We start from the raw sequence: 13,350 nt of genomic DNA, 5'->3' as shown, positions 1-13,350 counted from the left end.
AGGGCCACATGAAAAACTGGGCTACCCAACTTGTATATATTATATACATATATTATACAGAATGGCTATGCAGAAAAGCTGCACTCATTTGGGGCTATTCTATATTTTGGGCAATTTCTTTTTCACAAAGTCTTGGGATAAAGAAAATTGTTTTTGTCCTCTCATATATAGTTCTTAAAGTCCACTGCGCTTTGGCATTGAAAATGATTTTTTCTATAGAATACTATGTATAAAACATCTATCCTCCTTTATTTTACTCTATCCCCCTACCCAATATATTCTTCTTTGTTTTCTTCAGTGACAAGTAAATTTGATCCTCCTGATTTCAGCTCATGTGAAGTAACCTTTCCTAGCAGCTCCATGTCAACACAGAAGTACATTTCTAAATTACATTCTTCTATATTGTTGTCCCTAAGAGAGAAAGGTTAAAAAAGAGAGATTAACCAAATATGTTCACCTTATTTTGGCACAAAAAACTGTGAACATCCGAAAAGATTACAAACCTTATCCAAATTAGAGAATTATAAAACTCAGTGTCAATAGATTCCAAATCTTTTATTGTGAGTTTCTTATTTAGCATGCGCTTGTAGAATGGCAGGGAAAACCCAGTATCAATGAATTTGCCATGAAACAATGCCTGTTGAAGATTTAAAAAGTCAATGTAGTATTTGATATAAACAGTTTTAACTATTAACTAGAAAACTTTTATAGAAAATAGTACATCTGATAAAAGCAGTGTACTGAATAACTCAAAATGGATTATTTCTAATTGTAAGTGGAATTACATATATGGATTATGTGTGGAAGAAAGCTTAAACAGAATAGAAAACAAGAACAAGAACTACTAAAGGAAGCCTTGACAACAATTACTTTGGCAGGTATATTTCAGATGTAGCTTCAGAACATAGCCATATAGCCAGTGTCATGAATAGAATAATGGCTGTGAACTTCACATTCCAAGTCAACAAGCTACATAATAATGCTTTAAATAAACATCTGGTTAAATACTAATAATGTTAAATGAGGAAGATACCTAACCAAAAGAAAATAACCTATAGCAGGTAGGAGGAACTAAAGTCATTTTACACTTAAACACTTAAATGCAGTTAAGGGATCTACCCTAGCTCTATTCTAACTTTAGAAAATATCTAAATTTGTTTGTTTACCCAGAGCACCCATATAAATCCAGTTGTTCCAGTCTGCATTAATAAATCTCGGTCCTGTTCCAACAAATAAGTTATTTTTATCTCTTGGGTGGTGGATAGGGCAACTTTCCTAAATTTGTTAGATTTATATCATCTCTGTCCTTCAGAAGCTCAAGGCAGCCTATCCACTTCCCCCCCTCCTCCTATTTCTTCTCATAACAACCATCCTCTAAGATAGGTTAACCTGAAAGAAAAGGGCTTAGATTCATTTAGAGAGCTTCCATAAATGAGAATACAGTAAAACCTACACATCTTAACATTTGTCCCTAATGCATCCATTGTGGTATGCCCAGGGCTTTTTTTCTCATAGAATGCTCAGAACGGAGTTCCGGCACCTTTTTTTGATGGAACCTTGTAGGGTAGGAAAGGCGGGTTATATGACATGTGTGAGTTCCGGCACCTTTTTCTTTTACAAAAAAAGCACTGGGTATGCCCATTTTAAATTGGAAGACACTGAAGAATCTGAAGAACTCTCTTTATATCAGACATAGTCCAATTAGTGTGAATGATGTCATCTCATTTATAAATGATCAGAAAAATGTTATCTGTACTAAATATGTATGGAAGCATACAGATTAGAACATAGTTCCCAGCATGCTGGAAATAAAAGCAGAGCACATACATTTCCATAATCAGACACTTTGCTTGGATCTTTCTATTAACTTAAGGCAGAAAAAAGTGTTAAAGGTATCATGTTACATTGTTAAAACTTACATCTCTGTGTTTATATTAAAATATTTACATTTATATTGGTATTGATAATTATACATAAAACTACATAAAATCATGATTTCCCCCAAGTACATACAGATTAATATGTACTTATGAATACATAAACATACATGATAATCCTAAGAATCAAGTACATCCAGAGGAAAAAAGTTCACATCTTCTTTGATAATTGGATTTATTTACTATTAGAAAATAACACTCAGCTAGATACAATTTTTTAATAACAAAGAATTCAGATACTTGAAATAAACTTTGTTATTTAAACCAAGATTTCTCTTCTCAAGGAAAACATAACTTGCTTCCTCAATCTCTCCATATTCCAGTTTGAGTTTTTTTATTGCCCGTCTCAGCACCCATTCCTATTACTCTGAATCTTTATTGTTCCCAGAGCTAGACAAAGCACTAGTATGTACTTTAGTATTTTATGAAGAAAGTCCCTGCAAAATTTTGTGAAAAGCATTATTGTGATTTGGGAACAATATTTTTACTTTACAAAAATAAAGAAAATAATTTATTAGAGACACATTTAAAATACTATAATAAATCAGACTGAAGTACACCAGCAAATTTACAATCTGACCATAAGTGCTTGTTTTAAAATGTTGCCTATATCACAGACATGAAGGATCTGTCAAATGAATAACTTCCTTCATGTTTTTCCTGTATATTCACTAACTCTGTAGAGCAGACATGTCAAACACAAGGCCCGGGGGCCGGATCCGGCCCGCGAAGTGGTTTCATGTGGCCTGTGAAGCCATCCTGGAAACAGTGAGGGAACAGCCCCCACTGCCTTGGCCCTTGCCAGAGACCCTCCTGCCAGAGACCCTCAGATCTGTCCCACTCCTGCCCAGGCCCCCATAGGCACCCTTGATGTGAACGATGTAGAGCTGGCCATGCCCACAGTAGGCCATACGCACTCTAGCCACGCCCACCCAGTAGGCCACGCCCACCCAGCCCTTTGAGGGCAACTGCAATGCTGATGCGGCCCTCAATGAAATTGAGTTTGACACCCCTGCTGTAGAGGATATACACTGTAATCTTAAATGTTTGTACCTCTTGCTCTGTACCAGCTTTATTATTTCAAGTTCCCTATCTTGATTATCCCTAGATCCCATTCTTAAAACTGAGAATTTCTAGCTGTTCTTTCCACCATTTCCTTCAGAATTTTCTCTTTCTCCTCGCATAACCTAAAATATTGAAATAGCCCTTCCCTCTCCTTTCTAGGTGGTATTGATGGGATGCTTTTCAGTTACCTGGGAATGATTGCCCATTACTATGTGCAAGGCTGTATTAACTCTCCTGCTTATGATAAAGGATATTTATTCCCTTGTCTGGTAAGCCACTGATGGTACAAAACTAATGAATGGAGGTGGGGTAGAAGGTGACGTCCATTTACAATGGACCATTCAAAATAGTCTTTGTCTAGTCTAAAATTTTATGTACCTAAATATGCCCACCTGCTACTCTATTTCTCCCACTTTTTCCTGCTACAAGCTTGTACTTTCCAGAAATATATGCCCGTTAGTTTTTCAGGCAGAAATACAATCATTCACAAGAACTGCATGTCAGAACTGTTTAGTCATTCTCTTCATCATGTCTGTTTCTTAAGGTATTAACCAATAAAAAACCTGTTGTTTCTTTTTGTCAAAATCTTCAATAAATGCCTTATATTTTCTCTGGGGTAGATCAACATATCAGATCTGATAATACCAAAAAAGCGTTTTTAAAAAGCGTTAAGATTTGTTGAAGGGGGCAATGACAAAAGGCTCCACCTGCTCTTTTACATATTTTCCTTCTTTTTTTAGGCTCCTTTAGGATGCTTTCAAGTAAGATGGGTGGATTTATGCTTCAGCTTGGAAGAAGCTGATAGCAACAATTTCCTTCCACATCTCTATAGAAATCTGATATTCTTTATTCTTCATCATGAAAAACTATTTCTGAAAATAGCAGTAATTAGAATATTTCACTGAGGATTTCTTTCCCCCTCTATATATTCATAATTTAGGTTTTTCATTTCTGTTGCCTAACTAAACACTGCTCTTCGAGGAGATTGTTGTCTAATAAATATATGCATGGTATGAATATTTACCATGTCACAATTTTTCCATTTTAGCAAAGTTTGTAATAATCAGAGCATATCCTCCTCAGATTTTTGACGCTATAATTTTATGGAATCTGCTGTTTCAGTGTCATTTTCAATATGTGATGTTAAATAATGGTATAGAATATTTTGAAAGATGGGGTTTTTAGCTCTGAAGATAGCTATGAATTTTATCCTCTTTCCCTTTGCTAATATGTTTTTTTTGTGTGTCAAGGCTGCAATCCTAAATTCTTTACAGTAGAATAAATATTACTGAACTCATAGAACTTACAGTAAGGTAAAGGTAAAGGTTCCCCCGCACATGCGTGCTAGTCGTTTCTAGGGGCCGGTGCTCATCTCCATTTCAAAGCCGAAGAGCCAGCATCTGTCCGAGGACACCTCCGTGGTCATGTGGCCGGCATGACTCGATGCCAAAGGCGCACAGAACGCTGTTACCTTCCCACCGTAGTGATCCCTATTTTTCTACTTGCATTTTTTACGTGCTTTCGAACTGCTAGGTTGGCAGAAGCTGGGACGAGTAACAGGTGCTCTCTCTGCTATGCGGCACTCAGGATTCGACCCGCTAAACTGCCGACCTTCTGATCGACAAACTCAGCGTCCTAACCCACTAAGCCACCGCATCCCTTTGTGAACTTACAGTAGTTCTGTAAGTTCAAGACTGCAGTACATTCACCCCATGTAATTAAAACCATTTGTGAAGAAAGACAACCACACTCAGCAGTAGGGCTGTGCAAATCTTTTGAAGAGTACTTTGGTGTATGTGGGAATACTATAAAATGATTTTTTTAAAAAAAAATTATTAAAGCAGCTAAATCTTTCCAGACTTATGTGGTGTTTTAACAGTTATTTCTAATTGTCTCTGCATGCACAAAATTCAGAGATGGCCAGAAATAGCCAAAGGAACAATATAAACCTAGAAAAAGATATGGTCATTTTAACAAGTCCAAGGCATGTTTCAAATGTGTTGTAACATGTTATAAGTATCACCTTTGAAGAATCTGCACAGCCACACTACTCGTCATAATCTCTTTAGTCCACTGACACTTAATTCTGACATCCTCCACAAGATAAACAAACAATTCCTGAAATGGAAGGCCAGATCAACTTGTAGAGTTGATTTAATATGATTTAAGATTCTATAATTATGCAGAGTTCTAAATATATCTGTTGCAGATATTCATTCTTCTATATACAGAGGACAGTGCAGCCAACCTATTGAGAATTAGCTGAATAAAACTGCTGTGCCTGCTTAGCAAATCATGCTGCTGTTTTCAGAAAAGTTTTTATTATATATTTTGCCTAGATTACAATATTAGACACTAATGTATATATGTATTCCCTTTATTTTGAATTCATTTTATCTGACATTTTGTTGTCAATCAGTAAATGGTTCTCTCTTGATATTAAGTTTAAGTTTATTATATTTGTATACCGCCCTTCTCCCGAAGGACTCAGGGCGGTGAACAGGGCACATATAAAATACAAAGTACAAAAATTAAAAAGAGAATTAAATACAGAGCCCGAGCTAAAACAATAAATAATAATGTAAAACCACAATAAAAAACCCCAACACATCCCCCATCATATATTAAACAATATATTACTTAAAAAATCAACTAAGTACTCCAATAAGGAAAAATACCCCAATTCTTTCTCATGTACTTATTATTGTTCTACTGAACAATTTTGGTGGCAAATGAATTAATTCTCAATATGATATCCATATACACTTGCATGCTAAATACTTCAGGAAATAAAACAGAAATCACCCTTACCATAGCAATAAATCGTCCAATAAAACAGAAGTACGAAAGATGATCTGGATTTATTGTTGATGCTGGATTTATCTGTAAACAGTAATTACTCTTGCCAGCGTATTCAAAGAGACAATACATAGGGTTCAGGACTTCATGTGATAGCAAGAAGAACCATTCTCTATTTAAAAATATAATGAATAAGATAATCAAACATGGCTATCTCCAAACATTACAAATATTGACATAAAAAAGTCGAGGAATATTTTAAACAGATACGATAGTCTCTTTTCTGATGTTGTGAAAAAGGAACAGCAAATTATAGCATATCAAAGTTTGGTTCAAATGAACTCTGAATTAATTTAATGCTTTAATAATGCTGTGAGCAATTATGTGACTTCACCTAACTGTAATTAGTTTGAAAGTTAATACTGGCATTGCTAAGTTATCTTTTAAAAACAATACATTCATCTCACAATGTTTTCTTGGTTTTTTTTAATGTTATTGATGAGATATATAGAATTTATATAATTATATAATAAATTATATAAAAGTATATAATAAAATTATAAATTACAGGTAGTCCTCAACCCACGACCAAAATTGAGCTCAAAATTTCTGCTGCTAAGAGACATTGTGAAATGCCTTTTGCCCCATTTTATGACCTTGCTTGTCATAGTTGTTAAGTGAATCACTGTAGCTGTTAAGCTAGTAACATGGTTGTTAAGTGAATCTGGCTTCCCCATTGATTTTGCTTGTCAGAAGATTGCAAAAGGTGGTTACATGACAACTATCATAAATATGAATCAACTGCCAACCATCTGAATTTTGATTACATGACTGTGGGGATGCTGCAACAATCGTAAGTGTAAGAAAGTCACAAGCCACTTTTTTCAGTGCTGTTTTAACTTTGAACGGTCACTAAGTGAACTGTTATAAATCAAGGACTACCCGTAACTTATACATAATTTATTTGAATAAAAACATATTGTGGATATGTTTAAAAACATGTTTAAAAAAGGAATATAGACATGTGCACAATACATATAGTAATAATTTAACAATATGGCTTTAATCTCATAATTAAATCCACATAATTAAATCTAGATTTTGCTCTATCCTTTGTTCTTGGCATGTAAAGGCTTTCAAAATTGGTAACAAGTACATATCTTAATCCACTCCTTAAGAGAAGGAAAATACTAAACCCTGGTGGCACATTGGTTAAAATGCAGTATTGCAGGTAAATTCTGCCCACAACCTTGATGGGACTCAAGGTTCACTCAGTCTTCCATTCTTCTGAGGTTGGTAAAACGAGGACCCAGATTGTTGGGGGCAATATGCAAATAGTGCTTACATTGTAAACCACCCAGAGTGTGCTGAAAAGTGCTATGGGACAGTAAGGTAAAGGTAAAGGTTCCCCCGCACATGCGTGCTAGTCGTTTCTAACTCTAGGGGCTGGTGCTCATCTCCGTTTCAAAGCCGAAGAGCCAGCGCTTGTCCGAGGACGTCTCCGTGGTCATGTGGCCGGCATGACTAGAGCCAAAGGCGCACGGAACGCTGTTACCTTCCCACCGGAGTGGTCCCTATTTTTCTACTTGCATTTTTACGTGCTTCCAAACTGCTAGGTTGGCAGAAGCTGGGACAAGTAACAGGTGCTCACTCTGCTACGCGGCACTCGGGATTCGACCCGCCAAACTGCCAACCTTCTGATCGACAAGCTCAGCCTCCTAACCCACTGAGCCACCGCGTCCCTACATATGGGACAGTATATAAGACTAAATGCTATTGCTATTGCTACCTCTTTGCTGAGCTCCAGGTTCGAAGATCAGACACAGATTTAACTTTTTATTTATCTGGTAAATTGAATAATGTTTATAATTTTTATTTATGGTAGAATCTAGGCATAGGAAAGCAAATTACTAGGTGAAAAATATTAGTAATATTTTGTTCTCTCAATCAATCAATCAATATATGCTACTGGAAGATCCTGAAATGTAACTGTCAGTCAGAATCCAAAGAAAAAATGACACTGAATTTTAAATGTGATGTTAGAATGTAGTTTCAGCTGTATAATCCTAGAATCAGGAAGAATCTCTTTTTTTGTCCACCTCATCATTTAACTGACAATTGTTTCTCTGATATATATAATTGACACTTAACTGTATCTTTCAAATCCAAATGATGTCTGTCACAATTCTGTTCCCAGTGCCTGAAGGCTTTACAGATTTGATTGAGGAAGAACTATCTCCAAATCAATTCTACCAAGAGTGTCTGTGGATGTTTACATCTAGGGATATTCCATCTGACTTTGGATAGGATAGCACTTTCCCATTCTTCTGGACCCATAGCTCCTACTCAATCATGGCAGCTCTAGCTCTTGCACAGGATCATCTGGTGTGCCAGTTTTCTAAATTAGGGTGGGTTTTCAGTCACACGTGACTTAGCTACCTCACAGCTTAATTACTGCAATGTACTCTATGTGGGGCTGCCTTTGATGACCACTTAGAAGTTTCGCTGGTTCAGAATGCAGTAGCACAGGCAGTAAGGGGCATGCCTTGGTATGCCCATATAACACCTCTGCTTCTTGAGTTGCACTAGTTGCTATTTTATTTCTAGGAGTAAATCCAGGTGCTGGTTGCTACCTGTATAGACTTACATGGGATAGGGCCTGATTACTTAAGGGACCATCAGTCTCCCATAGTATCTGCCCAGCCAATCAAACCTGGCAGGGTTGATTCACCACAGGTTCCTTTAATTAAACAATGCTATTAATTAGGACTCTAGAAGTACACCTTCTCTATAGCAGCACCTGCTCTCTGGAGGCCCCCAGTCTACTGAGGTTTCCAAGGGTCTTAAAGACCTGTCTCTTTATCCAGGCTTTTGTTGAGGTGGAATTAACCCTCCCCCGTGTCCCCCCCCCAATAGATCATGTGATTTTTCTTTCTTCTCATCCAGTTACAATTCTTGCCATTGCTCTCAATGTTATCTTTTGTTCTTTCCTTGTTTCTGATGCTTTAAACAATTTGTAAACCAATCAATGTCACTGGAAATTAGTCAACATATACATTTAATAAACTATTATGGTTTGATAAAGCAGCTTGACAAAGGTCATGAGATTTCAATAAACAGTTACCTGGCTAAACCTCCATAATCCAATCCTTCCTCTCCTCTGAATATGACATACAATCGTCTCCTTAAGTCATAAGGTTTTAAAGCCATGATCTGTAAATAAAATAATTATTCAAGCAAAAAGTACTATTGAATATTAGATGGTAAAATATAGAACATATATATTACAATACATTAAGCATTACATCCAACTTTAAGGATATTTGCTCTTCTTCAAATAGAAATGCATTCTATTTCTAGAAATTAAAATGTAAATAAGTAAATAACAGCATAGTGAAGATGGTTGATCAGGTAACAATAGGTCTCACCTCCCCCTACTCTGCCCCCACTCTCCCCACGTGTCTTTAGATTTTGATCCTTGGATTTAATTTATGTTTTAATGTATATGTATAGATACATTTTTATGACTGTAAGCCACCCAGTTATCCTCTGGTAAGATGGGTGGCCAGTAAATTTTATAAATAAAATAATGAATAAAAACAAATAAAATAAAAGGATAAAAAGTGGCATGGGCATGCTGTGTAATGCTGATATAATACTGTACCACTGTTCTGCAAGTTTTTGTTGTGTCTGTTTTGTTTTTTCCTTCTGGATGACAATTTCTTTATTTGTTTAAGTGTTCCTGCTTTTAAAGTCTAAGCTACTCTTAAATGTTTGGACTTAGGAAGTCTTTAAAAAAACTAAACAAATATGCAAACAAATAAATGGCTGCTTACTAATGTATAAAGGTTTGGTAGGCTACATTCTTTCTTCTGTGACTTCTAAATAAATAAATATATTCAAATGTTTTTTAGTGAGAATAAGATTTTCTTTTCTACCTACAAAATGTCATTTAAACATATTAATTTTTGCAGTTTTGCAGTAGTTTCCAGTAGTTTATGATATTAACAGTACCTGCTGGAAGGAATCTTCAAACAAAGTTTGTCTGGATACATTGATCTTCACATGGCTTGGTAGAGCATTTGACTATAGAGAGAAAGTAAATGATTAATACAACTATAAACACAAAAGTTATAAAGGAACATTTAAAGTTTAAATTTAAATTTAGACAGTATTATAGTACCTGACATAAGTAGCGGAAATGAGCTAGTTTCCACCTAAAGCTACGTTCATAAGCAATTTGTGGTCCTTTATTTCTATAAAGAAACATATATACATTTATTAAACATAACACAATTAAAAATTTCTTAGGAACTTCATTTGGTCTAACAAATGATGTAACAGTTAATCTAGGTATACTTCCATTCTAGATAAATTTTATGATCTTTTCTTCTAACAAGATGGTGCAATTCCAAAACAAACAAAGAAAGACACTTTGGTCCTCATGGAAGTATAGTGCATTTGTCAACAAAAGAAAACGTGTTTTTCTTTGAACCCCCAAGACACACTTTGTGGCTCAGACATTTAGTTAAACTTTTCCAGAAAGGTCAAAGTATGGCTAACCTAAACTCAGGGTTTTTCTAAACCAAATTCTGGACAAATCTTATGAAGCAAGTAAGACAAGCCTATGCATCTTTTCTCATTTCCCCAATATAATCTGTCCGTTGCCCTGCCCACTGATTTTCCCAGTGCCCTTCCTAGGTTGCTATTGTCCTTAATAATTAACCTGATGACCTCCTCTTTCTTTCAAGTCTTCCCAGCAACCTCTTTTCCCCATCTCTGTTTAGCTGCCACTATTGCCACTCTTGAATTATTACAGCATATCCAACTAGCCTGCCTGCCCGTTTCCCAGTCTTCCCAGTGCCCTCCTTACCCTTCTTCTATTTAAGTGCTGTTGCTGATGATTTGCCTTTTCCTGCTGTCTTCACCTGAAACTTTCTGCACAATTTATACATTTCAGACTACCTGAAATGATTCCTCATTATAAATATCCAAACTTCTCAGGCTTTAAAACAAGCTTGAAAAAAGTTGTCCAATCACATTAACTTTCATGAATGGATTTCTTAATGCAGTAGAGATTTTTTCCCCCCAAGCTTATAGAGAAGCCTAGATATAACTGGGTTCCTTTAATTATTTCTGCAAAGCATATCTTCCAAATAATATTTAAAAGTATGTAATCTTATCATCTAATGCTTCAGAGATCACACTGTAAATAACATGTAACTCCTGCATATCTTTCATTCATACAACACCCAAACTCAGATATCTGCAGGTAGTTTGTTCAGTGATAGTTTGAAATTATGACCCCTAGGAACAAAGGGTCTTATGACTTGTGCTTGAAGCTATGGCCATTTCAGAGCCCCATGGTAATGGGATAAAATTCAGGCACTTGGCAGCTCACCCACTCTTATGACCACAGGAGCACTGCAACTCCTCTCCATCTCCCCTCCATCTTTGCCCTTTTTGCCACCTGCTATCCTGTAGTGCAACATTCCAGCTGATCTTGACAACCGTGTTCTTACTCCTCCTGCTGATAAGTCCGGCCTGGCCTGGCTGCTGTTTAGGGCTGGCTTTGCATAGTGAAAAAGGGAGCGGAAGTACAAAGCTACTTAAAGGGGCAATATCATGCCAAAATGCCCCTTTTTGCAGTGCTCCTGGGAAGCATGAGGTTGGGTTTGTGCTGCTTTTTTTTCACATGCAAAGATAGTTTCATATGATCCAGAAGTACAGAAAAAAGCAGTGCTTATTGTACTCCAGCCTCTTTAAGCTTTCTGCTTTTTTTTTTCTTTTTCACCATGCAAAGTCAACCCCATAGGGCAAAGCAGCCAGGTCAGGCACATCTCATCACCAACAGGAACAAAAAGACGGTAGTGAAAGCATCTGGGACAGCAGAGGGAAGAAATCTTAAATTGTAAGGTGGTGAGGATGACTGGGACCCAGCTGTGGTGGCTGAGGCATCCCAGGATGTGGCAAGCAACCCCAGAACCATGCAGTTCTGGGCTGCTTGTTGCCCTGCAATGATGTATGTAGGGCAGCTAAAAGGGCAGAGATGGGAGTGGAAACAGGCAAATGGGAGGAACTGGAGGCAGCCCTAACTTACTGAGGTCCAGGGCTGGAAAAGACCAAGTCCGGAAAGGCTTGGGTTGGAATGGGTCCTTGGCTAACAACCAGTAAAATCTGCTTAATGCCAACAAGGACTGCAACGGCTAAACAATGAGGTCATATGAGATCTTGCTTAGCAATCATATCACTTAGCAACTAAAATACTGGTCCCAATTGTGGTTTTAAGTCAAGGACATAAAATTAAATTGAATTTGAAGGCAATATGTAGCAATTATTGACGTCAGCAGGTCTCCGGATCTCCTCCCCAAACCTCCCCAAACGTCGGCAGGTCTCCGGATCTCCGTGCCTTGCCTGCCTGCTTCTTTCCGCTGCGGAAAGAAGCAGGCAGGCAGGTCACGGAGATCCGGAGACCTGCTGACGTTTGGGGAGGTTTGGGCACCTCCCCAAACCTCCCCAAACTTCGGCAGGTCTCCGGACGGCGGCTGCTTGGGAGAGGTGCGCGCAATCCCGGAAGCACCAAAGCCTCGGCCGCGCACAAGTCCTCGGTAAGTTTTTTTTGTTGACTGGAGTATAAGCCGAAGTGGAATTTTTCAGCCCAAAAAGTGGGCTGAAAAATTCGGCTTATACTCAAGTATATACGGTATATAGACAAAAGCATGGTGGACTTCATACCAATAATTCATCCAATGATTAGAGACCAAACATTATCAATTATGCTAGCTCTAGTATATATTTAACACACAATAAGTATTTTAGACTATCCATTAACACTTACACAGATGATTTACCAGTACGAGGATCACTGAAGGTAGTTGTTCGTGTGTTATGATCAACAAAGTATCTTACACCTTCTCTGGTGTATCTGATTTCCCAGCCTTCTGGAAGGGGATCTTCATTTTGTAAGCTGAAAAGTTCAAGTCAACAGATTTCTTAAAAATTCAGTATTTTTTTAAATTGTTCAATGAGTGAAAACAGACATACCCTTGAGTCCGCGGATCTTCCCACTGTGTTGTCTTTGTATTGTGATTTACAAAATACACTCTGTCATTTGAATCAACTCTTCTTTCTGAAATAAAAATGAGCTATGTAAACAATATAAACAATATAAATAATAATGTATGAATATAAGTTTACATATTTATATTTCTCACCCCAGCCTGGTGGTAAAGGACCTAGTGGATCATTTTCAGCAGAAAGCATTGAAGCCTAGTGAAAATAAAATAAATTGGAATTATTTTTTCATTACTATTTAACTGCACTTGATGAAAATAAATCAAGTCCTTCCATATAAACATTCAGCCAATATCAATTCCTTTGCAATCTATTTATAACGAGAAAAGGAAGCGGAGAAACAGGAGTTTTAGCAGAGAAGCTATGCTTTGAATATTGTCTGCTAGGGACTTACACTTGGTGGGCCCTAGCAGGCATGCCTTTTTTTTGTGGTGCCCTCTTTTTGTAACATTCTCCCCCCCCCCCAGGACATTAG

General features: G+C 37.1%; 1 protein-coding gene across 3 annotated transcripts in view; it reads right to left on the bottom strand.

Annotated features, from left to right (window-relative positions):
* WWP1 (WW domain containing E3 ubiquitin protein ligase 1) overlaps positions 1 to 13,350 on the bottom strand; it is a 67,282-nt gene that overhangs the window by 6,010 nt on the left and 47,922 nt on the right. For all 3 annotated transcript variants that reach the window (XM_083359678.1, XM_083359679.1, XM_083359680.1), the window contains 9 exons: positions 13,016 to 13,070; positions 12,846 to 12,930; positions 12,640 to 12,768; positions 9,985 to 10,057; positions 9,816 to 9,887; positions 8,926 to 9,014; positions 5,814 to 5,973; positions 504 to 637; positions 271 to 411 (listed from right to left, as the gene is read on the bottom strand). In XM_083359678.1, the coding sequence (XP_083215804.1) occupies positions 271 to 411; positions 504 to 637; positions 5,814 to 5,973; positions 8,926 to 9,014; positions 9,816 to 9,887; positions 9,985 to 10,057; positions 12,640 to 12,768; positions 12,846 to 12,930; positions 13,016 to 13,070 (938 nt within the window). The remainder of the gene's footprint in view (positions 1 to 270; positions 412 to 503; positions 638 to 5,813; positions 5,974 to 8,925; positions 9,015 to 9,815; positions 9,888 to 9,984; positions 10,058 to 12,639; positions 12,769 to 12,845; positions 12,931 to 13,015; positions 13,071 to 13,350) is intronic.

This window comes from Vipera ursinii (assembly GCF_947247035.1).
Source record: "Vipera ursinii genome assembly, chromosome: 3".
NCBI classification, from domain to species: Eukaryota; Metazoa; Chordata; class Lepidosauria; order Squamata; family Viperidae; genus Vipera; species Vipera ursinii.
The sequence above is the reverse complement of the archived record's forward strand: the minus strand, read 5'-3'. Positions and strand labels throughout refer to the sequence as shown.